This window comes from Diaporthe amygdali (genome assembly GCF_026229845.1).
Source record: "Diaporthe amygdali strain CAA958 chromosome Unknown NODE_18_length_871485_cov_64_394520, whole genome shotgun sequence".
In the NCBI taxonomy this organism is placed as follows: Eukaryota; Fungi; Ascomycota; class Sordariomycetes; order Diaporthales; family Diaporthaceae; genus Diaporthe; species Diaporthe amygdali.
Window position 1 is genome coordinate 420,053 of NW_026517038.1, and position 23,329 is coordinate 443,381.

Consider the following 23,329-nt stretch of genomic DNA (forward strand, 5'->3'; position numbering starts at 1 on the left):
TCTTCTTGTCTGCGCATGCCCACCCGGCCGTCAAAGACTCAGACAGAACAGACCAACAGAGCCCCCTTTGCCCACTTGTTTCCTTGCTTTGCACACATTCGTGACACTGTCGCCCTCGCGCCTGCCCACCCGAAATTTCTTTCCTTCTGCCCCGTCCTGCCACAAACCAAACGATAAGAGAGCGAGAGCGCAAGCGCACCCGGCCGAAGTCACCCCAGCCTCCAAGGCCCGGCTTTATCTGGTGACTCTGTCGCGCTTCCTACTATCCCTGAGGTGCCCTTTTCATGCAATGGACTAGCCGTGCTTCTCGTACAAGAGTCTCGCATCAGTGTGGGCGGACCTAGGCAGTACTCCCTCGGCCTCACCTGCCAGAGGATCGGCATCGGGATCGGGAATGGCGACTCTGCACTCAAATGGGGGCTTTGGCTCTGGCAGTGCAAACGGAGCACCACACGGCCAAGCCAACTCCAGCTTCAACTCCAGCGCAAACGGCGACATAGTCCCAAGGATCCTATCCGCTCTCGACGTAGTCTACAATCCACGGTCAGCAAACCAAACACGCATCGAAGCCCAGTCCTTCCTCGAACAAGTCAAGTCCCTCAAGGAGGGCCCATCGCACGGCTTTACCCTCGCTTCGGACAAGTCGCAGTCGCCCATCGTCCGATACTACGGCCTGTCACTCCTCGAGCACTCGATTATACACAACTGGGCCGAGTATGACGACCAGGAGGCTGCCTGCTTGAGAGGATGGGTCCTGGAGCTTGCCCAGCAGGCGTCGAGAGAGGACCCGCAGTACATCAGGAACAAGATCGCACAGCTCTGGGTTGAAGTCGCCAAGAGATGCTGGGGCGCCGAATGGATGGACATGGACCAGATGCTCGTCCAGCTTTGGCAGCTGCCTGGGTTTGGGGCCCACAAGGAGTTTGTCTTGTCCGTGCTCGGGTCGCTGTCCGAGGAAATCATCGGTGGGGATGACCCCATTGTCGCAATGCGCGAGAACGTTCTGGACAAGGCCGTTGTTGATATATTCATGCCTGCGTCCGTCCTGACCGAGGACTTCCCTAACCGTGAGGCCGGCGCGCCCGTTCGTTTTGGCTCTGAAGGCTGGCTTCAGCGCGCCGTCAGCCTACTTGGTGAGGCTCTCGCCTCTGACATCCAGGGCAACGAGGATGTGCGATCAACCGCTGTCAAGGCCCTCGTTTTGCTCACTGTCATTCTACCGTGGGCCTTCCCGAAATCCGTCATTGTCGCAAACACCGTCCACTACCTCTATGAAGGCCTTGTCGCGCCTCACCTGGCTGTCCAAAAGGTATGCCGTCCTACCTGCTGCCACCGAGTACCAGGCTAACCTGTGCAGGCGTCACTCGAAGCTCTCCATGCCCTTTACTCTCGGAGCAACTTTGGCGACGAGCAGTTCTCTGCCCTCGTCTTGCCCATGTATGACAAGCCGTGTGTCGAACGCTTTTCCCAACTGTTTGCCTGGTCCACAGTTGACGCCGAGGACATCGATGACGACAAGTATTTGTTCGCCAAGAAGTTTTCAGAAGTAAGGGCCAGCACTTGCCATTCGTGATGTGTACCTGGGTATGCTGACATACGCAGATGGTCTCACATCTAGGCAACTACCTGGATCGGAAGTTTAGCTTGATTCCTCCAAATGCCGACATCCAACCCTTCCTGGAGTTCCTCCTCCAAGTCGTTCAGAGTCAAAGTCTGGTCGTTTCAATCCCAGTTCTTGTCACCTGGACCAGGCTGCTCAGTCATAGGGCGCTGGGTCCGTCCATAGTGAAGACGCATCTTGTCGGACCCCTGCTAGAGCTGTGCAGCTCCAGGTTGGTCCGATATGAGAGCCTGCCGGAGGACACACCAGATCCTACGCTGATTCTCCTGATGGAAGACACCGACACGATCCCGGAACGCCATGCTTTCCTGGGGAACTACAGACGTTATAGCTCCCAGGTGATCGAGAGCATTGTGGAGCTGACACTCTCAGATGCCATCAATTACATCCTCGGGCAGACCGACACCGTGTTGCAGCATCTATATGATGGACAGCCGCCAATAAACCCAGCCAACTACGTCAAAAGCTCAATGGCATATCTGCGCGTTGATGCTCAATTCACCGTCATAGAATCCGCGCTGAAAGGTTATGTGAGGTCACGGCCCCCGAAAGGCGTCGATCCAGAGCAAGCCGAGGCGCAAAAAGCGCAGCTGGACAAGCACCTCGAGGCATGGTGCAATCGACTGATTGACATGAAATTCGAAGACCCTTTGATTCAGAAGCGGCTTCTCCAGCTTCTGGTTGCCTTCTCGACCACTGCTTTGAAGAAGAACAACGGCTTTATGCTCAAGGTTCTTGAGCACATTTTGATGACCTGGCCCGCGACTCATCCTGAGCATAGAGCATTCAATGAGGCGATCAAAGATCTTCAAGCCGAGAGTCTAAATGAGCTTCAACGGCTGGCCTTCAAGATGCCGGACAACCTGCTTGGCGTCTACGACCAATTGGAGGCCAAGATCAACGAGATGAGCGCTTCGGGGACCTTGGACGAGCGGAGATTGGTTAACTACAAGACTTTCCTCTTCATAATTATCCATCGTGCTACCAACATTGACCAGTCGACCCGTATTCAGCGGCTGCAGTCCTTTGTCGAGCCGGTAAAGGCACAATGGAGAGACGAGGGCCTGAAGCGTGCTCTCGCAACATACGAAGGCTTTTGTGAAATTACCGGGCTTGACAAAGCGCAAAGGTATCTGGCGAACCACCGGGTCGACCAAATCTCTGACTGGGGCTCGGTCGAGCTTGACGCCGAGGGGGCTGCCCTACAGGCCGAACTGGAGGAGCGGCAGCAGGTAAGCACCTCAAAGCCTCAACTATTATGCCGATGCTAATTTCGCCACAGCTCTTGCCTCTGCGTGCTACGAAATCTTTCTTAAACTACTCAGTAGACAAACTCGAGAAGTCATCCCCATCATATCTTGCGTCGTGCGCCTTGTGGCAAGATAGCTTCCCCATCATATTACCCGAGCTGCTCCAGTTTTTAAGGTGAGCTACGACTCTGGATGCAGACATTATACAATTGCTGACTCTGGCCCAGCCATGCACATGCATCTGCCAATCCTAGTAATTGGATGCTACTGCCCGTCGAAATGCAATCTATTGTCGGTCGTGTGCTCACGGACAGATTCTGGCAAGCTGGCATATCTGAAGGCAGCAAAGATGATTTCTACGCCAGAGTGATCAATAAGAAGAACACTCTGGAAGGCCTGGCATCATCAATACGTGGTCAGATCCGCTACGTTCGCGAGTTCTGCTACTCTGTCATTTTCTGCATGAGCTGCCTCGAGCAACAGTTTTATGGGTTCGAAGAGCTTCCTGGGCCACTCGCCCATGCGTTGTTCGCGGACTCCTACTGTCTCTCCCCGCATCAGCTCATAGCTCTCCTCAATCTCGTCAGACTGCTGGTGGATATGTGTCCCGTTGAGCTTCGGCGCCACTTCCTACCCCCGATATTGGCAGGCTGCTTCCAGCGGATGGACGCCAAGATCAAGTCTGAGTGGGACAAACTGGAACAGGCAGGGAATATCCAGGCCGCTGCGGATGAGCTGACGGAGGAAATGAAGGCGGAAAGTGTTCTGCGCCAGCTGACGTATTCTGCGGTCATGATGATAGCGGACTTTCTGGATCCTGCGAGGTTGGGTAAGTGACTACTGCTACCGACTATGGTGCTCCAGCACCCCCTGCTTACTTTCTTCTATAGACTCGCCCCCGAAAGAAAAGACGCACACTGAGCTAGGGTCTGAGCTTGCACCCCAGCAGCCTTCCCTCCGCAAATTCTGCTTGATGAACTCATCTGTTATCGAGCCGCTCCTGGTGTTTATGGCTCATGCCATTGTTATGCATGACGGTAGGTGTTGTGGAGTCGTGCTTCGCGTGTTCCGCTCAATCATACCCGAGTTCCGGAGCAACAACGCGAATTCCGAGAGACTGCTGCAGACGGAGCCGCCGTCTAAGCAGGCGTCTGACAATTTTCCAATTCCTGAGGACACTGCGAATGCCGTCAGAGAGTTCATCTCGACAGACGTTCTCAAGGCATGCATCACATCTCTGCACGATCCCTACTTTGTGGAACTGCAGCGGGAGCTTGGAAACGTCATGGCAGCCATCGTTGCCAATTACAGCCCGCTCACACAGACACCACGCGATGTGCTGTGCTCGCTTGGAAGTATCAAGCCCGAAGAAGTCGATGGTTGCATCGCAAACATCGGTCGGGCGGTGTCCAACCCTCGGCTACAACGCGGCCATATCCTGGATCTGCTCAAGGACCTCAAGGGGGTGAGCATCTCGGAGATGGGAAAACTGCAGAAGAGCTCTGATCCGTCAGGGTTCAAGAAAAAGTCGTCTGGCCGCAGCAAGATGGCCCAAGAGTTCATGACGGCCCCGCCATCGAACGGCCGGGCAGGTGGCAGGCGGGACTCGCCAGATCTTACCGGGGTGGCGGGCCTGTTTGACGGCTGAGAACTGCGTCTGGCTGTGCACAAGTAGGATTGGCGAAAGAGTGAAAGGGGAAAAGGGGGGTGGGGGGGGGGTGGGTTACCAGAGGCGACCGTCGTCTGATTTTCCCGACGTGTTCTCTGGCCGGGGACCTCTACATAGGGACTTGTGTAGCTAATTGTACAGTTGATGCTGCTGGCGACTTCTTCGTCGTCGGGAGTTCGAGCCAGCTTTCTCAGCAACCTCTCGGCATCTTTGCTCCCTCTCTTGCTGTGAAATGAGCACGCAGGTTGCCGCCAGCCGGATATGCTCACCGAGTTGGTCTTCACACAGCATTGTGCATAACTCTTACTTCTTTGGCTATGCGCGAACACCATATTTGCGGTCCTTTCTCTAACCTCATGAGACTCCTCACACCATTTTCCTTATCGAGCCTAAGTGACCACGGATCCCTCGAACCGTCGCAGAGCACCCATTGGCCCAATCTGCGCGACCAGTGATAGCAGCTGCAGAGAGTCGGCGATTGCCTCCCGTAAAAGACAGACACCTGCCGACAAGGTCTCGCGCCTGGGGTCCGTGGGAGCGGGAGCAAAAGCAATGACCTTGGCACTCGCCGGAGTTTGCCGTGGGGAGACGGCAGGCATCGTGGGCTCGCGAGGTCTCATCTTTCTAGGTTGGTCAGTCTGCTTGCAAGCAGCTTACCGCGCCGTCAACCGCGCGCCAGCAAAGTGCACTCGCAACAAGTCTTGGTAGCGAAGGCTGCCCCTCGCCGGCGATCAAACGTCATGTGATGGATGGGAGGATGCCGTGAATCTTGGGGCGAACACATCGACATTGTCGTTTCACTTCATAAACACAAACCGGGCCAGTCCAGGCTGGCCCTCGGGTTCCTCGACCCGGTACCCATGGAAGCTTCTGCAGCAACGGACCAATTGCTAGTAGACCTGTCTGTCCCCTGGGCTGCCAGGCTGCCGGCTGCGCGGAAATGTGCAAGAAAAAAGCCACATGCGAGATCTTGGACGCTACGCTGCCGCATTCCAGATCGCTGGGTTCGGACCATGCCTTGTACGACACACCGGCCTCTACTCTTTGCTTCTTGTGCTTATTGCCGTCGACTGACTTGTGCGCTCATGACGTCCACGAGTGCGGCGCAGGCCGCCGTCTCTCGTGATAGCGACGGGACGACAGGATGACAAGGGTGCCAAAGGGGCATGAACACCCTTATGCCCCGCGCCCCAAGTCTCCCACACGGGCCTGATGGGCCTGAATGGGGATGTCCTGTTTCTCCCCGGCCTCCACTTCCTGTGCGGCATACCCACTCACACCCGTCAGGCACGGTGGAGCAATGGGAGTTGGGCCGTCGATTGTGGAAATGGTGGAGCCTTCGAATACGGCATCGTCGGAGAATTTAATCTTCTACAGTGAAAGAGAGGACAGAGCAAAGCCCGATGCCACGTCCTGACTCTGATTTCTGACCTTTTGACCTCATGGAGCCACCGCGAAGGTTACGTGCTGACTATCAGCCTGCCAGCGACCCACTGCTGCTGCTGCCGCTGCCGCTGCCGCTGCCGTCGTCGTCTGGTCGTCGTTCGGACGCATATAACGGCGCTCGTCAGTGTCATGTTGGCACAACGTCATGTTTGCCCCGAGTACAACCCTGTTACTCGTGAGGCTCGGGAAAGGCTGCCAGTCAGGGGCCCTCACCATCGCGCTTGGCAGCCGCCATTTGTTTCGACTCTCCGTCAAAGCGCAAGGTCGGGTCTTGCCTGGTCATCTATCACCTATCAGCCAGTTCACCTCACCCCCCGCGCTCAAAAGCAAATGTCTGATCAGGTACGAGGAGGGATCAACACCAGCGTCTGCCTCTTTGGAATGAAGCCCAGAGGGCCCACCAGCGATGCCAACCCGCCTAGCCAGCATACGTCTACTATGCAGGCCATCCAGGCCATCCAGGCCAGGTGGCGCTGCCACACACGATTGTGAACTCGCCTGTTCTTGCCCTGACTTCGATCGCCGTCCCTGGGCTGCTGCGCTACCTGTCCGGCTTGGAATAGCATCCTCGACGGCCCCCTTATCGTCAAGCTCCCTCGTTCGCTCCATACGGCCTCACTTGCCACAGCCAGCACTGTTGTAGGGCGTGTATATGTCAAAGTCGATCTGTTGCGACCTTGGGTTAGTTCGCCCTGCTGTCTCAGCTCCATCTTCCGGTTGCGCTACTGTTGTCAAGCACGCGATGTGGCTCAGAGATGGACCTTCTGCTTTCCTCCTACCATGGTACGGCTCCTCTGGCCGCAACGCCATGCTAAGTGCACTAAGGAGCGGAGGCAGGAAGAGGGGCCTTAGACCGGTGCTGTGAATGCGTTGCATTGCTTCGCAGTCTAGTCGCCCGGGGATCATGATGAGCTGGGTATATCCTTACCCTCGTAGATGCGGGCCCACCTCACTCGTCAATGCTACCATGCTACATAATGCCCATGAGATGCCCTCCATCGTTTCAGCCCTCTTTCTGATACAGTTCTGTCTGAACCATCTCTTGAGGCATCCAGCTGCTTGCCCGTTGCGCTCACCTCGCCCGGCTTGACCGCTGCTTCTCTATGCTCTGCCCTTGACTTGCCAATCCGTCTCGTCCAGTGCAATTCCAAGCCGCATTAGCCTCGAATCTCTCTATATTCTCCTGTGTTCCTTTGCCCGGGATCGGATCCGGTGCCACCTGCCAGTCCCGCGTGTGAAGCTCGCCGGTAGAGTACAACTTCGTCCTATCATCTTTGCGTCGATCGAAACAACCACTCCAGACGGCCCAGAGAAACCTCGGCCTTGGTCCCCAGTTCCCAAGACATCCCCAATTTCTGCCATTCTTGGGGCGACCAGCCTTCGCCCTCCTGCACACAACTCCGTCCCGCTTCTGTCCGACTTGATTCTTGGATCTTCACTTACATCTTACCACCATTTTGTGGGGTTTCTGTTTCCGGCCTATAGCTTGCTCACAAATGATCGCCCGTCAAGAAGAGGTACGGTCAGTTTCAGCGTCTTCATTCGCCGCTCATACTCCGTCGATCGCGCACTCCCCTGCGTGAGACCACCCTTCGACTAGCGAAGGCGCAATCACGGCAACCTTCCGTTACCAACTTTAACCCCCATCTGAGAGAGAGAGAGAGCATACAATACCTTGACGTGCTGCCGCCTTATCTTCGTTGTTAAGTACTGGCTGGAGAACCGAATTCTTGGATATTGCAAACCCTAGCCAACTTCACCTGGAAAACAACCCATCCTCCTCCTCATCCTCCTAGGTCGTAAACGCAACCCAGCGCCGCCTGCTTGGACGCGGTGACTCGCCATAATGGTTTACTGTGGGAAGCCCTCAAGGGGCTGTCAGATGTGTCGCACTCGAAGAATAAAGGTTGGTTCCTGTGGGGGCAATCGACGCCACAACCCAAGTTCCCCGAGGCGCGAGCATATTCTCCGATACTAACATGGACGATCCATCTAGTGCGACGAGGCAAAGCCGACCTGCAATCAGTGTGCAAAATCACGAAGACAATGTCCTGGCTACAAGGACGAGTTCGACCTGGTGTTCCGCAATGAGACCAAGGCCACGGAAAGGAGAGCACAGAAGGCCAACAGGAAAGGCTCAGTCGCCTCATCATCCTCGGACAAGAGCAGCATCGCCAGCTCTCCATCGTCAATCGAGTCGCTGTCGCCTATCGCCAAGGAGTTTGTCAGGTCACCCACCGGCGAGAGCATCTCGCCTCTGCTCAGCATCCCTACCGACCAATTGGCCTCGTGCCACTTTTTCTCCAACTTCATCCTGGTGCCGCGGCAGGGCAGTACCAGAGGGTTCATGGATTACCTGCTACCCCTGATGAAGTCGGAAGCCCAGAACAGCCATCTCCAACATGCCTTCAACGCCTGCTCCCTGGCCCACCTGGGTAACCGAGTGAGATCGACTTCTGAGGATATTCCGGACAAGGCGCTTTCAGAGTACACCAAGGCCCTGGCAGCAACACACACAGCGCTGAAGGACCCGGAGGCTTCAAAAACAGACGGCACGCTTGCGGCAGTCCTACTACTGGGGTTATACGAGGTGTGTTTGCGCCCCCACTGTGAGATGGTCAAATTCTCATGAGTACTGACCGAAATCCTTCCTATCCACAGAACATAACAGCAAAGGAGATGGGGATGTTCTCTTGGGGTTCCCACATCGAGGGAGCTATCTCGCTGGTCAAACAACGCGGCCGCAAGCAGCTTCGCACCAAGACTGGCTTGCTCCTGTTCATCGCCGTGCGCACGCAGATGATCATCCACACCCTGACGTCGGGCAAGGCGCCCATCATGGGCGTCGACTGGTGGATCAGCGACGCGGTCAAGGACTCGAGCGCGGCGGAGTGCCAGAAAATCAATATCAAGACGTCGGAGCTGCGGGCCGAGGTGACGAGGCTAATGACGACGGTAGCGCGGACGCCAGAGAACATCGAGCTCATGCTGACGCTGATCCGGAGGGCGCAGACAGTCGACCAGGAGTGTGTGCGGTGGATGAAGAATGTGCCGGACAGCTGGGGGTACAAGTCAGTGGCGTGGGAGGACAGCGTGCCCAGTGGCGACTTCAGCAGGGCCGAGGTCTTCCCCGGCCGCGTCGATGTCTACCGTGACTTTTACATCGCCAGCGTGTGGAACATGGTCCGCGTGACCCGGCTAGTGCTGGCGTCCGTGATTGTGCGCTGCGCCGCGTGGGTGTGCTCACCCGTGGACTACAGGACGACGCCCGAGTACGCGACTGCCGCGAGGACGTGCGTCGACACGATAACAGACATCATCGCCAGCGTGCCGTACCACCTCGGCTGGCACCTGAAGCCCGAGAGGAAGCACCTGCTGGAGAAGCAGCTGAGCGGGTTCGCGTGCGGCGATGACGACTCATTGAAGGGGCTGGCTGGGTACTTCCTGACGTGGCCGCTCGGGTGCGTCCAGAGCCAGGACTATACCACAGACGCGCAGAGGAGCTGGCTCAAGGGAAGGCTGAAGTACATTGCGGACGAGCTGGGCGTGAAATACGCGCATATTCTGTGCCAGGTGAGCTTTTGCCCGGAGACTGCTTTTACTTGCCCCCCTTGAATATATTACTGACACGACTGCCACGCGCAAAATAGCTCAACGTCCGTATCCCATCCATGCTAATCCGCCGGGACGGGCTCATGGCACAACCGTACCCCATGGCGCACAATTTTGTCAAGCTTATGTCGGCGCGGTACGCGCCTCCAACAGCCGGTTACACGATGAACCCGCTGCAACAGCGCGAGGCCATGCTGAAGGAGCAGTTCGAGCGCAAGCGCAAGGAGCTCCTGCAGAATGCGTCGAACAACGCAGGTCCTGGCGTGGAGTACGTCGCCAAGAGCTGGCTGAGCGTTTGAGAAAGGGACCTATCGCCAGGGCAGCTGACGTGCTCGCCATGTATACCTTTATCTTCTCGGGCTGTGTTTTTGTACGTACGGTCGTGGCTGCGGCACCGTTCTGATGCATGTCTCACGACATTTTGTGACGGCTTGACTTTGGAGTCTGTTATTTTTTGGGGGCATCTTAAACCTATTCAAAGATTCTCATGGTGGTGGAGTACTTTTTGGGATCCAGGGAGGGTTCACTCGAGAGAACGTACTGTACGAGAGTGCTCATTCCAGGAGAATTGGGCCAGATCTGGAAATGGCTGTTGAACAACTGCTAGCTAGCCTTAGAGGGCAGCAGAGCGAACCTTGGGAACTGTCAGCATTATGGGTTGGAGTTTATTCGGGCTTATCTACATAGTCGGTCCTTATCCTTGAATGACCGCTGAATTCAGAACCTCTTAGTATTCCTGATTACGCGCATGCTTTTACATTGGTGTAGTATTCAATAAGTATAGTGACGAAAATAACAGCCGAGTTTCTGAGACACGAACTCATGACATTGTGTACTGCAGTAAAGTCTTGAATGCATTACTGCCACTGCCGTGCTACGAAACTACCAAGTTGCAGCGCAGATGTTACCTAATTCAGAGATATGGACACCGCACAGATGCTCCGCTTCCCAAGTCAATTCAGTAGTCTCATGATTGCCTTAACCTATGCCAGTTTTCAACATGGCAACCGACTCGCGAAATCACCGAGACCAGTTCCCAAGGGCCAAGTGGGTCTGCCTGTTCCGTCAGGCTGGGCGGACCGCGCCTCGTAACCATCTTGGACCTTCTCATCCTAGGAAATCTAAAAACAACCAGCTGGGTATCGATCGGCGGCATCCAAACAGATGGGTCAAGTGAGAAAGCGTTTATCTTGAAATATACACCTCAAGCGCCAGGTCACTTGTCCTTCTTGCCGGTTTTATCCGATCGCAGGTTCCATGCGTTGACAACCCAACGCTGGGTAGCGTCAACCTCCTTCTCGTTCTCGACGTGCTTGACGCCGACCTTGAGGCCGTCCTTGGTCCAGACAACGTTCTTCTTGCCCATGCGCTCCGACACGTTGCCACTCATCTTGGTGGCACTCTGGTAGACATGGTAGCCCACGAAGACCAGGCCGGCCAGGACGATGAAGAAGATGATGAGAGGCACGAGCTGGCTGTATGTTCGTAGTTGGACACCGGTTAGCCTGAGCATGCGACGGGGTTGGACTGTGGTTGGACTTGCCGGAGCAGCGAGGGAGGTGGTTGAGGCTTTGCCTTCCCCCAGGCCATGATGTCTTGGTACGCCCGTTCGGTATGCTTCCTAGGAGGGAATGACTCGGAAGGTTCGACAGCTGTCCAGGTACCCCGTGGCTCCGTTCGCCAAACGCCCAGTGCCCCGTTGTCAAATGTGGGTTGCGGAGAGGATCGCCTGGGGATCGGAAAGCGGCGAGGAGCCTGAAGGACAGCGTTCCGATTCGATTGATTGAGATGTGATAGATCCACCCCAAGGCCGGCAGCAGCAACCTTAATACTTTCAGGGACAGCGAGGGATTGGAATCTTTGACGCGAGGGATCGATTTTGTTGTCTTGAATGCTGTGACTACGGAGAAAGACCAGCCTGGACAAGGAGCTGCCTGTCTTAAGTAAATGCCCAGGGAATGTGTTGCGGTAGGAAAACGGGTAGCCGGCTCAGGTCGCCCAGTGCCAGTCAGGTCGACCAAGGTGGCTGAAGGGCCCCTGGGAGATTATGAGGGGAGCTTGCTTGCTCGTCTTGCTTAAGGAAAAGGCCCTGACCCGCCTGCCCACCTGCCCGCCCACTGCAGACCTCCGCTTAATCACTGTCTGTCCATCGGATCCATTCATCGAAGCTTGGGCCAGCAATGGCTGCGACCCCGCATCTGCCGAGGTGCTGCGGGCCCAATGCTCTCCTGCCTGCCAGCCTGCCCCTGCCAGCCTGCCTGCTGGTACGTGCACAAGGCACCAGGCACACATGTGCACAGGTGCACAGGTGCACAGGTACACAGGTACATGAGACTCCCCCCTCCCCACGTGACTAGTCACATGAGCTGGCCTTGAAGCTCCAGCGACAGTAAGGCCAGCGAGGCTCGAGGCTGCCAGGTGGAGGTTGGACGCGGCATGACGCCCGCTGAGTAGACTCAGTAAGTCGCTGCTAGCTGCCAGGGCCAGGTGTAGCATTGCCTAGCCTCACCTCCAGAGACCTAGGACTCAGACTCGCAACTTTGAGCTGGGTTGGTCCAGAACAAGAACAAGAGACATTCTGTCCTCTTTGCCACTTTTGATCCCAATCGTCCCCCTCTGCACCGGAGCTGGTCCCCAGCATCGGCCCATCCACCCGTCTTTCTCGTCTTACCCGGTTTGTTGGGCTTCCGAGGCTCCAAGGTTGATCTGTCCCAGCCCAGGGCAGCTTGTCATTGCGCCTCCCAATCAGGAAAAGGCCAGACCTCAGAGCTGCCACCTAGGTCCTACTTGTCCACGCAGGCCGGACCCAAAGCTTCACAGCTCCTCCGTCCACCCCTCGACACCACCACGACAACGCCCTCGCCCCCTGTCACCCTCACACAACCACATCGCGGGCAGCCCTTCATTTCTTCTCAATCCAGCATCCGTAGCAATCGTGTCCGGCACGGCTGGAGATCATCGGCGCAGCTGAGCATTGTCCTGCCCTCCACCGCCTCGCCTCCTCTGGCGCGATCATGTCGGCACCCAACGACTACGGCCAGCAGGCCGCCTTCCAACAACAAGGCCAACAGGTCCCCTATGCTGATGATGGCCAAGCCTACGCGAACCCCGCTGGCTCGCCTCCACCTCAGGCGACCCAGCAACCTGGCGAAGGACAAGCCAAGAAGAAGAAGAGAGCCTACGCTGCCCAGGCCTTCGATGTCGGCAGCGGCGCGAATGCTGCTGTAGGGGGCCAGCTTCCAGGCGGCGGCCAGTTCGGCACTCCTCAGCCCATGGCTGCTGGCTACGGGTACCCAGGCCAGGACGCACAACCTCAGCCTGCCTCTTATGGTGCCCCCCAGACCTACGGCTCGCCGGCTCCCGCCACTCCGGGCTTCCAGCCGCCCGATGCATATGGCGCCCCTCCTGCCCCTGGTGCAGCTGGTGTGGGTGGCATCACGCAGGGCATGGCAGGCATGCAGATGGGGCCGGGTCCGGGACAGCCAGCTCCTCAGCAAATGCCTCCTCAGGGCCAGCCACGAGTCGGGCCCCTCAACCAGCTCTACCCTACCGACCTTCTGAACCAGCCTTTCAACGTATCCGAGCTGGATCTCCCACCTCCTCCAATCATCCTTCCCCCAAATGTAGGTTCGCCGCCAGCCCTCGCACTTGCAGACACTGACCCGAAGACAGTCCAGCTGTACTCCTTCTCCGGAGGCGAACTGCCCACCAAAGTTCATCCGATCCACGCTCAATGCTGTGCCCACGACGCACTCCCTCCTCAAAAAGTCTAAGCTGCCTTTTGCCCTCGTCATACAGCCATACACATCGCTCCATGACCTAGATGACCCAGTTCCAGTCGTCCAAGACCAGGTCATTTCTCGCTGTCGGAGGTGTCGGTCGTACATAAACCCATACGTTACCTTCCTCGACCACGGGCACAGATGGCGCTGCAACATGTGCAACCTCTCAAACGACGTTCCTCAGGCCTTTGACTGGGATGCAGCAGCCCAAAAGAGTGTTGATCGGTGGCAACGGGCTGAGCTGAACCACTCTGTGGTGGAGTTCGTCGCGCCCCAGGAGTACATGGTTCGACCTCCACAGCCCTTGGTCTATCTCTTCTTGTTCGACGTGAGCTACGCGGCTGTGTCTACGGGACTTCTGGCGACCAGCGCGCGGACGATTTTGGACAGTCTCAATAGGATACCCAATGCGGATCGGCGCACTCGCCTCGGTTTCGTCGCCGTGGACTCCAGCTTGCACTATTTCTCAATCCCCAAGGATTCCGACGAAAATGGCGAAACCAGTATGCTTGTCGTCAGTGATCTTGACGAGCCCTTCATGCCGGTGCCTACTGAGCTTCTGGTGCCCCTGACGGAGTCGCGACAGAGTATCGAGAATTTCCTAGCAAAGCTTCCGGAGATGTTTGTCAACAACCAGAATAATGGATCGTGCATGGGCTCGGCTCTCCGATCCGGTCACAAGCTAATCTCTCCACTTGGAGGTAAGATTGTTGTCCTGAGTGCCTCATTGCCGAATTTGGGCCACGGCAAGCTTGAAATGAGGGAAGACAAGAAGCTTCTTGGCACCTCGAAGGAAAGCAGTCTGCTCCAAACCGCAAACAGTTTTTACAAGAGCTTTGCCGTCGAGTGCTCCAAGAATCAAGTTTCAATCGACATGTTCCTGTTTTCTTCGCAGTATCAGGATGTCGCCTCGCTGAGCAACCTTCCACGGTACACCGGTGGCCAAACGTGGTTCTACCCTGGGTGGAATGCTGGACGACCCGAGGACGCGATCAAATTCGCGTCAGAATTCAGTGACTACCTCTCGTCTGAGATCGGCCTGGAGGCTGTGCTGAGGGTGCGCGCCACTACTGGTCTGAGGATGAACACATTCTACGGCAACTTCTTCAACCGAAGCTCGGACCTTTGCGCGTTCCCGGCCTTCCCTCGCGACCAGTGCTACGTGGTCGAAGTCGCTATCGACGAAACCCTGTCCAAGAGTATGATTTGTATGCAGGCAGCCGTCCTCCATACTACGTGTAATGGCGAGCGCCGCATTCGGGTCATGACTTTGGCACTACCCACCACTCAGAGCTTGGCGGATGTGTACGCTTCTGCTGACCAGTGCGCCGTCACCACCTACTTCAGCCACAAGGCAGTAGAGAGAGCATTGAGCAACGGCTTGGACTCTGCACGTGACTCGCTGCAGAGCAAGATCATCGAGTTGCTGCAGACATTTAGGAAAGAGCTGGCCGGCGGAAGCATGGGCGGTGGTCTCCAATTCCCAGCCAATCTGCGCGGCCTACCAGCCCTGTTCCTTGGGCTGATCAAGAACGTAGGCCTGCGGAAATCGGCGCAGATCCCCTCGGACCTCAGGTCCGCAGCGCTCTGCCAGCTCTCTACGCTCCCCTTGCCGTTATTGATGCAATATATTTACCCTCGGCTGTACTCCCTGCATGACATGCCCGACATTGCGGGCACTCCAGACCCCGAGACAAGCCAGATTGTCCTGCCACCACCTCTGAACCTGTCCTCCGAGCGCTTCGTGTCATATGGCCTTTACCTCATTGATGACGGCCAGACACAGTTCCTGTGGGTCGGACGGGATACAGTGCCAGCCTTGCTGCAAGACGTCTTCGGGGTTGCGGACCGGACACAGCTTCACGTTGGCAAGGGGACATTGGCAGAGCTGGAGAACGACTTCAACGAGCGGGTCCGCGCGGTCATCCAGAAGAGCAGGGACTACAGGTCTCGCGGTGTTGGCAGTATCATCCTGCCTCACCTGTACATTGTCCGTGAGGATGGCGAGCCAAGCTTGAAGCTCTGGGCGCAGACGTTGTTGGTAGAGGACCGGGCAGATCAAGGAATGAGTTTCGCACAATGGATGGGAGTGCTGCGAGAGAAGGTACAATTCTAACACCACCTTGACTTACTTGGTCTGACGTGTACTGACAAATCTCCGACCAGGTCGTCCAGTGATGCAGCTATGAGCGGCATGTTTTAAGTAGCGACAACAAATGTATAGATTCCCAACCGCATCTCTGATATGGCCTTTGGCGGTGGTCGTGGGAGGAAGAGGACAGCTCTGTGCAATCACCGGCTAGACTGGTCACCGGCCTCGGGTCCGTGCCGGCCAGCCAAGATTAAGCTGGCCCGGCGGGGCCTGGCCTTAGTAATGAGACGAATTCATGCAGGAAACAAAAGCACATGCCGTGTTTCGAATCAAATGCATGCACTAGCAGACTGCCCGGCCACAGTACCGGCGACCCGTAGCTCAGTGAGCCCCCCCTCCGGGCCGGATCCGAAGTCACACGGTCCCCCAGGCGGTCCCAAACGGAGGCCATGAACCAAGGCCCACTTTCCCTCCTTTATGCCAGCCCGTTGCGGCTTCCAATGTGGTGGTGGTGACAGGTCCGCGGTTAGCAGATGCATGAGGTCACCAGGCCTTGAAAATGGCCGCCCTGTGGCTGTGTGGGTATGCTCTGAGGCTCAAGCATGCCGGTAAGCAGCCCCATCCACAGACCAGCGCCCCAACCGTGGCCGCAAGGCGAAAGGGCTACTGGAGCGATTGCCGACTCCTTTGGTGCCTCCTCCGGGGCCGTCATCCAAAAATAGATGCCGCCTGGCGGCCCAACAAGACAAAGGGGCACAGTAGATACATACAGTAAGTAGGTAGGGATGGATGAGGAGTAGTAGACAGGAGCCCGTTTTCGAGCAGGCAGATGGGGCGGTCACATATGTGGGCTCGTCAACGGACCCAGTGGATGAAACGGCCACCAGAGACCAATGTGCGCTGAAACACACGCGCCCAGCAGCTTACGGCTGGCGCGTAATCTGAGCGCTGGTTGGCTCGTGGGGTCAGTCACATCTGGACCTGACGGCACTTGTCTGATTAGCTAGTCAGGCTGTGTGTGGTTGTGAGTGCGGCATGCGTTCGTCGGAGCATCTTCCATGGCTGGCGGGTGTGGTTGGCTGAGTGAGGTTTCTACATCATTGGCACTTGACGGTACGGTTGTCCTGGATGATGATAATCCACGACGTTGTTCAATGGATGCCGTGGATCTCGCGGATCTAGACCACCGTCTTGTCTCACCAGGGTCCAGCAACAAGAATGCTTCACTTCAGCTGACGGCTCCGCTGACAGGAGGGCCGTGACCGAATGAAAGGTTCGGATCGCGACAAAGGAGTGCAAGCCAGCCAGCCCTTCCGGTCTGGGAATGACAGCTTAGCCGGGGCCAGTGGGCGAGTGAGAGAGTGAGATGGAGAGAGAGGGAGTGAGCGAGCGAGTGACAGAATGGTGACATTGGCCTTGGGAGGTGGCCCATGAGCCGGTCGCACTGCTCGAATGGGAATGGAGGGCCTGCTGCCACAGCCCAGCCCAGCACCATATTAAGATAGGTTGGTTCATTGTCTTGTTTGAAGCCCCTGGACCTGAACCTGAAAGGGGCCATGAGAAAGAGGAGAGAGAGAGGCGAGGCGAGGCAAGGAGAGGAGAGGATGTGGGATGTGGGATGTGGGATGTCAGAGTCAGATGGTCTCGCTTTCTGTACCTCTCTCTCTCTCTCTCCGTGCACAGCAGTCTGGTGTGGTAATCCATTAGGTTTTGTTCTCATCATTGTTATCCACCGCTCGCTCTTGCTAGACTACATATTATCACGTCTGCCGCCGTATAAGCCAGCCCGATGCCCGTTCCTATCTAGGTTTCTGCTCTGCCTACCCGAGTACATAGTCTAGACCAAGACCACGGCACCAGGACACGGATACCCCTCTCTCGCTCAAAGAAACACCTCTCGACCCTTCTTTCTGACTCCGTATTCTCTCACCTTGGGTTTGAATGCAAGGAGCACCTCCTCGCCTTGCCTCTCTCCTGACCCGACCTGAGCTCACCTGACCTCCCCTCACCTAACCTCACCTCACCTTATAGTCCTGTCGAGCCCAGCCATCCACGAGAGCCAATTGTTGAGACGGGAATTCCTGGATACTTGTTCCCGAGTCTGTCTGCCACCCATAACCAAACCCATTCCAAGCAACCGCCTCCAGCTTGCAAAAGGTTCGTGCAATCCAGCTTCTTCTTCTTGTCTTATTCTTGTTGCTCTCTTTATTATCTTCTCTCGGTCTTGTTCTCCTCGCCAGTCCCAGTCCCAGTCCCAGCCCCAGCCCCAGTCCCAGTCCCAGTCCCAAGTCCCAAGTCCCAGCAGAACCCCAGCTGCTCCACTCAGGAGTCTGCGACTGTATCGGACGAAAGAATACAGTTATCTCGGCCCGCAGCTCTGTTACAGGACCCCCTCGTTCCCCTACCCCCTCCCCCCTTGCATCCGCACCCACTCGACACCGGACACTGGACCATACTGCACTGCACTGCAGTTTTTTGTGCTGCAGGTTCGGGCCCGGGTCAGTCTGGTGGTGGTTCTAGAAGACATTGGTTCGCTGGCTGTCGAGCTCCAGGCAGGTTCGAAGGGGCAAGCTAGGTATGCTTGTCGGCGCTTCTCCCGCTCCCAGGGTTCAGCCCAAACACCTGCTCTCGAGCCCTCTGGCACCCGAGACCAGGGCTCTAGACCTCACCTTTTGCGCTGCGACTCAATGCCTTTTCCGTCATCCCCGTTGCTGTTGTTTCAGCCTGCCCTCCCGCCCCGTCTCCTATAGCCTGTCCCCCTCCGAGCTGCAAGCTGGGTGCTACTAAGCCTTTCTCCTGCCGCACCGCACCGCACCGCACCGCATCGCATCGCATCACGGGCTGACTGACCATTCGACTCCCACAGATTGTGTCTCTGCAACGCACAGCTCACCTGCCTGCAACCAACTACACGAACGGAACAGGGGCTGAGGAAGTTGACAGGCACGAGCACGAGCACGAGCACCAGACGACGAGCAACTGAGGACGAGGAGCAAGACCCCGCCCTCTAGCCATCCCCCCCCCCCACCCCACTTTCCCTCCAGGGCCAAGTCCCAGCTTTGGTTGTCTCCCTCTCTGCTCTCGACCCAACTCGACCAGGCCAGACCAGACTTTCATCCAGTCTGCCTTCTCTTCAATTCTTTGCATTGCAGACCTCTCAATTCGAAGCAGGCATCTTCCCGTTGCCAGCACCCTCCCGCCCTTCGACCGTGTCGCCGTCGCACATCTAGGCCTCAGCTGGAAAGTCACCAGCTCACCCCCCCGACTCAGCAGCGCCTTGACTGCACCCGAGACCCAAGAGACGGCTGCACACCAGCGCTCGAGCCCTCCATACCTTTGGCAGGCCTGGTACGATTCGCTGCCATCGCCGCACCCACTACCTGTACAGTTCCACGTCCGGACCTGACTGGTCTCTGCTGCTTCGGACATACGCTGCGCGGTCTCTGCGGCACCGTTCCCGGCCTATCTCTCTCGTCGTCAACACTGATACTGCTGCCGTACCGGCCCTGTGTCGACTTACCAGGACCTAGCAGTTACTCTGTCATTGCGACAAGCTTGCCTCGGCCACATTCTTCACAATGTCTCGAGCCCAGCCTCCGAACCCCGCGGGCTCCCGCAAGATCTCTTTCAACGTGAGCGAACAATATGATATCCAGGATGTCGTCGGCGAGGGAGCATACGGTGTTGTCTGGTGAGTCTGCACCCTGGCGCAACTTAGGAAAGGTCGTCTTTGCTGATCAGCTCGGCAGCTCGGCGATACACAAGCCCTCCGGGCAGAAGGTGGCCATCAAGAAGATCACACCTTTCGACCACTCCATGTTCTGCCTGAGAACCCTTCGTGAGATGAAGCTCCTGCGCTACTTCAACCATGAGAACATCATTAGCATCCTCGACATCCAGAAGCCCCGGAGCTACGAGACGTTCAACGAGGTGTATCTGATCCAGGTATGTCTCCCGCGACCCAAGACTACCTCATCAGCAGAGTCCGCGCTAACATGTGACCTGCCTTTTCCAGGAGTTGATGGAGACTGACATGCACCGTGTCATCCGCACTCAAGACCTCTCCGACGACCACTGCCAATACTTCATCTACCAGACCCTCCGGGCATTGAAAGCTATGCACTCGGCCAATGTCCTCCACCGAGACTTGAAACCCTCCAACCTGCTCCTCAACGCCAACTGTGATCTCAAGGTGTGCGACTTCGGTCTTGCTCGCTCAGCAGCCTCTCAGGAGGACAACTCTGGTTTCATGACCGAATACGTTGCAACGAGATGGTACCGCGCGCCAGAGATCATGTTGACCTTCAAGGAGTACACCAAGGCCATCGACGTGTGGTCTGTGGGCTGCATCCTCGCCGAGATGCTGAGCGGCAAGCCTCTGTTCCCAGGCAAGGACTGTAAGTCGCAAATCTTGCGTTGCTCGCCGCCGAGTTGAGAGTGTCTGACTGACAACCCTTTCCAGATCATCACCAGCTGACCCTCATCCTCGACGTTCTCGGAACACCGACCATGGAGGATTACTACGGCATCAAGTCCCGCCGAGCTCGGGAGTACATCCGCTCGCTGCCCTTCAAGAAGAAGGTCCCGTTCCGCACCCTGTTCCCCAAGACCTCTGACCTGGCCTTGGACCTCCTCGAGAAGCTTTTGGCTTTCAACCCTGTCAAGCGCATAACAGTGGAGGAGGCGCTGAAGCACCCGTACCTGGAGCCTTATCATGACCCCGACGACGAGCCGACCGCGCCACCAATTCCCGAGGAGTTCTTTGACTTTGACAAGCACAAGGACAACCTCAGCAAGGACCAGCTCAAGCAATTGATCTACCAAGAGATTATGCGGTAATCAGGCGGTCACAAACTGTGGGACGCTGACCCCGACCGACTTCGCAGTGACGGAGAAAAAGCAGGAATTGAAGATGTTTCGGACATGGCTGTGATACCACACGTTGAGCTGGATATACGATATTTGACACTCAGGAGGGGAGGCAGCATTGGAAATGGGCGGTGGATTCCATCGTCATCATCTAGGAGAGCAGAGAGTTGCAAGGGACAGTAGCTGTTTTTCGGTGCCAGGTCTTGTGGGATTTCGGTCAATTGATTTCGAAAGCATTCATCGTCGGAGCCACTGAAAGGGATGAACTCAGGGGTGCTACCGCCGAGTTTGTCATTGTGCCGTTCCCTGAGAAAAGCAGGGATACGGGCCCATGGCTCTAGAGAAGAAATCTATGTAGGAGGTTGGAAGTCACACAAGTGACTTGGTAAGGGGGACCACCATAGACTTTGCAATACATTCAGTCATTTGTTCAGCTGCAGGCGTCGTGCAGGTAGTTCTCGACTCCTGTGTAAGTGCGAGTCGATTCCATGTCAACGCACACATGTGGGTGGACGGACGCTCTGCGCGAGTCCTTGCCCCCATCACAAGCCAAATGCAAAGCATTGCAGACCCTGCCTGATCCTTCCGCCATCATCTCTTTTGCCAAATCCTAATTCCCTGTGCCCTCCTGCGTGTGTCACCTGTCCTGGGGCACAGCATGACAAGACACCTGCTGCACGGCCCCCTCACCTATGCAGTGCTGCTCCAGCCCGCAGCTGAGATGACGGGCAGATCGCCAATGGGGTGGCCCCCTCACTGCGACCTTGGGCGAAATTCAAACAAACTCAATCGCCAGCCCATCGGAACCTGGCACATGATTGATTTCTGGTCCTGTTCTCACAACTATGGTATATACGTAGTTCGTCCCTCGTCCAAGATGCTTTCAACTCGCGGGGGGGATCTCTCCTGGGTATCTCGAAACATACAAGACATGCTGCTGTTGCTTCCGCGGCGCTCCCTAGCTGCTCCTAATTGTGCCGGTGATTGTCTGAATTACTCTCTCCATATTCCGAAATCGATAGAACCCTTTCTCGTCAGCCGGCCATTAATCAAAACATGCTCTTGGAGCTGATATTCTCGTCCTTCGCGGTGCTCAACCTCATCCTCCTGCCTCCGATGTTGGGCATCTCTCTTCGGAAGCCCCGTCTGCCGAAGAAGCAAAGATCGAAAACATTCTAATCTCAAGATTTGCTCTTGAGGTGACCAATTCCCACCGGATTGCTGCTAGGTGTCCCTAGTTAGCATCGCGCCGTAAAGTCAAAGCGGATGACATACGTATCGAGGCTGTTTGACCTAAAGGGGTTGTTGGACGACGGCATATCACCCAACCCAACGCATCGCCTCAGCGCCGTCCTCCGCGGCCAATGAGCCACATCTCGACGCCGAGAACCCCGAATTTCTCGCCCTCGTCACTCAGCGGTTCATTCCCAAACGTCAGGGAGCGCGAGCTGACGCCCCTCGCCAGCGAATCGTTCAGCCACAGGCCATAATGTCCGTCGCCGCCCCCTACTGATAGCCAGTGGGATTCACAGTACATGTAAAAATCGTTCTCGCCGCTGTACGGAAACGCCTTGAAACGGATAGACGGGCTCATTGGGATGTTGGGGCTCGGGGTCCTGGCGGGCGAAACAGCTTGCGGCGGAGGAGGAGCTGGGGCCACGCCTAGTAGTGAGGGCACAGGATCGGTCGAGGAGGCTGGTTTAGATGGCAGGTCGTCAGAGAAATCGATTAGGAGGTCTTCTTCTGGTTCTGGCTTTGGTGGTGGTGGTGGTGGTGGCTGAGATCTTGGGAAACGAGATTGTGTGGGGCTGGCGATGGTTGTCACGCGTGTGAGATTTGTCGTATCCTCTGACGGTGGAGGAGGCAAGGCTGCGAGGACAGATGCTCGCCAGAGGAAACATTCTCCGTTGCCAAAGTAATGCGCTGACGGGTGTGGTGATTCGGATAGGTAGGCGCCAAATAACTATACGGTGTGTCAACAATTCAGTCAGTCACGCAGTCACTGACAGTAGGGATCATATCATGTGTAGCACTTACGCCACCGTAGCTGTCCCTGACGACGAGGACAAAGCTGTTTCGCGTGCCCTGGTATGGACCGCACTTCTCATATAGGGTCCCTAAGCTCGCCCCATCCTGGTCGAGGCTGTACACAAGATTCCATTCTTCCTCAATGCGCTGGCGCTCCGGGACCATGATTCGGATCTCCTCTGCGACCGCAGGCGTCAACAGCCTCGCCGCTTGTGTGGTATCCTCCCTGAAGCCTTTTAGCTCTAGCGGCTCAAGGGGAGGTGGCCTCAGTGGCGAAACAGATCTGTTTATTGGCGGAGTGTAGACACCATTTATGCCATTGTTCCAGTGGTTTGAGTGAGAATGAGGGCTGCCGTGTGAGGCAGAGGTCTTGGAGATGTCGTCTGGGGGGCCTTGGTGACCCGCCTGCACCGCGGTCATATCTGAAAAGCGGCGTACAAGACCGCCAAATCCACTGGCAAGGCCGGAAAATGAGTGTGTGAGGAAAGTCGAGGATGCGGCCGAGGTGGTGGGAGTGGCGGCTCCAGACGAGGAGGGCGAGTAGTCGCCTGGTTGTCCATGGCGGACTGGTCGGTCGTGGTAGGACATGTCGCCGTTGGTTGAGGAGTCGTGGAGGGGCATTAAGTCATGTACAGATCGTGTATGTGACTACGAGTCCAGAGAGGGAGGTGGTGCGAGGAGGCCAGCCAGCAGCTGCCCTTTGTTCAGGGTGGATATGGTGCGTGGAACTCTCTCTCTCTCTCTCTCTCGGGCTGGATTGAGAACGGTCAACGTGTCTCACTTACGGCACCATGTCACCGTTGGCGGTCTCGCTCGTTGAGGGCGGGTTGCACGAAGCGTTCGCTTGCTCAGGCTCTAACAAGACCGAGGACAAGGAGAAACGAACGGCAGACTGGAGTAGGAGTGGGTTGTTTCGCTCTGTTTTGGTCTGTTTGGTGAAGGGTGATGGCAAACAAGCAA

At 56.5% G+C, this 23,329-nt stretch overlaps 7 protein-coding genes across 7 annotated transcripts; 4 read left to right on the forward strand and 3 right to left on the reverse strand.

Annotated features, from left to right (window-relative positions):
• Positions 1-394: 394 nt before the first annotated feature.
• J7T55_004076 (uncharacterized protein) lies at positions 395-4,519 on the forward strand (the record flags this gene model as incomplete). Its single annotated transcript, XM_053144751.1, has 6 exons — positions 395-1,309; positions 1,358-1,546; positions 1,603-2,853; positions 2,904-3,046; positions 3,099-3,700; positions 3,762-4,519. 6 exons carry the CDS (start codon positions 395-397, stop codon positions 4,517-4,519), a joined length of 3,858 nt encoding a protein of 1,285 aa, XP_052992577.1.
• Positions 4,520-4,929: 410 nt separating this feature from the next.
• Positions 4,930-5,139, reverse strand: J7T55_004077 (uncharacterized protein; the record flags this gene model as incomplete). Its single annotated transcript, XM_053144752.1, has 1 exon — positions 4,930-5,139. The coding sequence occupies one exon, from the start codon at positions 5,137-5,139 to the stop codon at positions 4,930-4,932; it is 210 nt and encodes a 69-aa protein (XP_052992578.1).
• Positions 5,140-7,482: 2,343 nt separating this feature from the next.
• On the forward strand, positions 7,483-9,897 carry J7T55_004078 (uncharacterized protein; the record flags this gene model as incomplete). Its single annotated transcript, XM_053144753.1, has 4 exons — positions 7,483-7,503; positions 7,983-8,576; positions 8,648-9,559; positions 9,637-9,897. The coding sequence occupies 4 exons, from the start codon at positions 7,483-7,485 to the stop codon at positions 9,895-9,897; spliced, it is 1,788 nt and encodes a 595-aa protein (XP_052992579.1).
• Positions 9,898-10,814: 917 nt separating this feature from the next.
• J7T55_004079 (uncharacterized protein) lies at positions 10,815-11,111 on the reverse strand (the record flags this gene model as incomplete). Its single annotated transcript, XM_053144754.1, has 1 exon — positions 10,815-11,111. The coding sequence occupies one exon, from the start codon at positions 11,109-11,111 to the stop codon at positions 10,815-10,817; it is 297 nt and encodes a 98-aa protein (XP_052992580.1).
• Positions 11,112-12,612: 1,501 nt separating this feature from the next.
• On the forward strand, positions 12,613-15,558 carry J7T55_004080 (uncharacterized protein; the record flags this gene model as incomplete). Its single annotated transcript, XM_053144755.1, has 3 exons — positions 12,613-13,221; positions 13,271-15,484; positions 15,547-15,558. The coding sequence occupies 3 exons, from the start codon at positions 12,613-12,615 to the stop codon at positions 15,556-15,558; spliced, it is 2,835 nt and encodes a 944-aa protein (XP_052992581.1).
• A 3,492-nt stretch (positions 15,559-19,050) lies between these two features.
• Positions 19,051-20,311, forward strand: J7T55_004081 (mitogen-activated protein kinase; the record flags this gene model as incomplete). The annotated part of the gene is made up of 4 exons (XM_053144756.1): positions 19,051-19,163; positions 19,222-19,417; positions 19,488-19,869; positions 19,935-20,311. 4 exons carry the CDS (start codon positions 19,051-19,053, stop codon positions 20,309-20,311), a joined length of 1,068 nt encoding a protein of 355 aa, XP_052992582.1.
• Positions 20,312-21,683: 1,372 nt separating this feature from the next.
• J7T55_004082 (uncharacterized protein) lies at positions 21,684-22,957 on the reverse strand (the record flags this gene model as incomplete). Its single annotated transcript, XM_053144757.1, has 2 exons — positions 21,684-22,304; positions 22,379-22,957. 2 exons carry the CDS (start codon positions 22,955-22,957, stop codon positions 21,684-21,686), a joined length of 1,200 nt encoding a protein of 399 aa, XP_052992583.1.
• Positions 22,958-23,329: the final 372 nt, after the last annotated feature.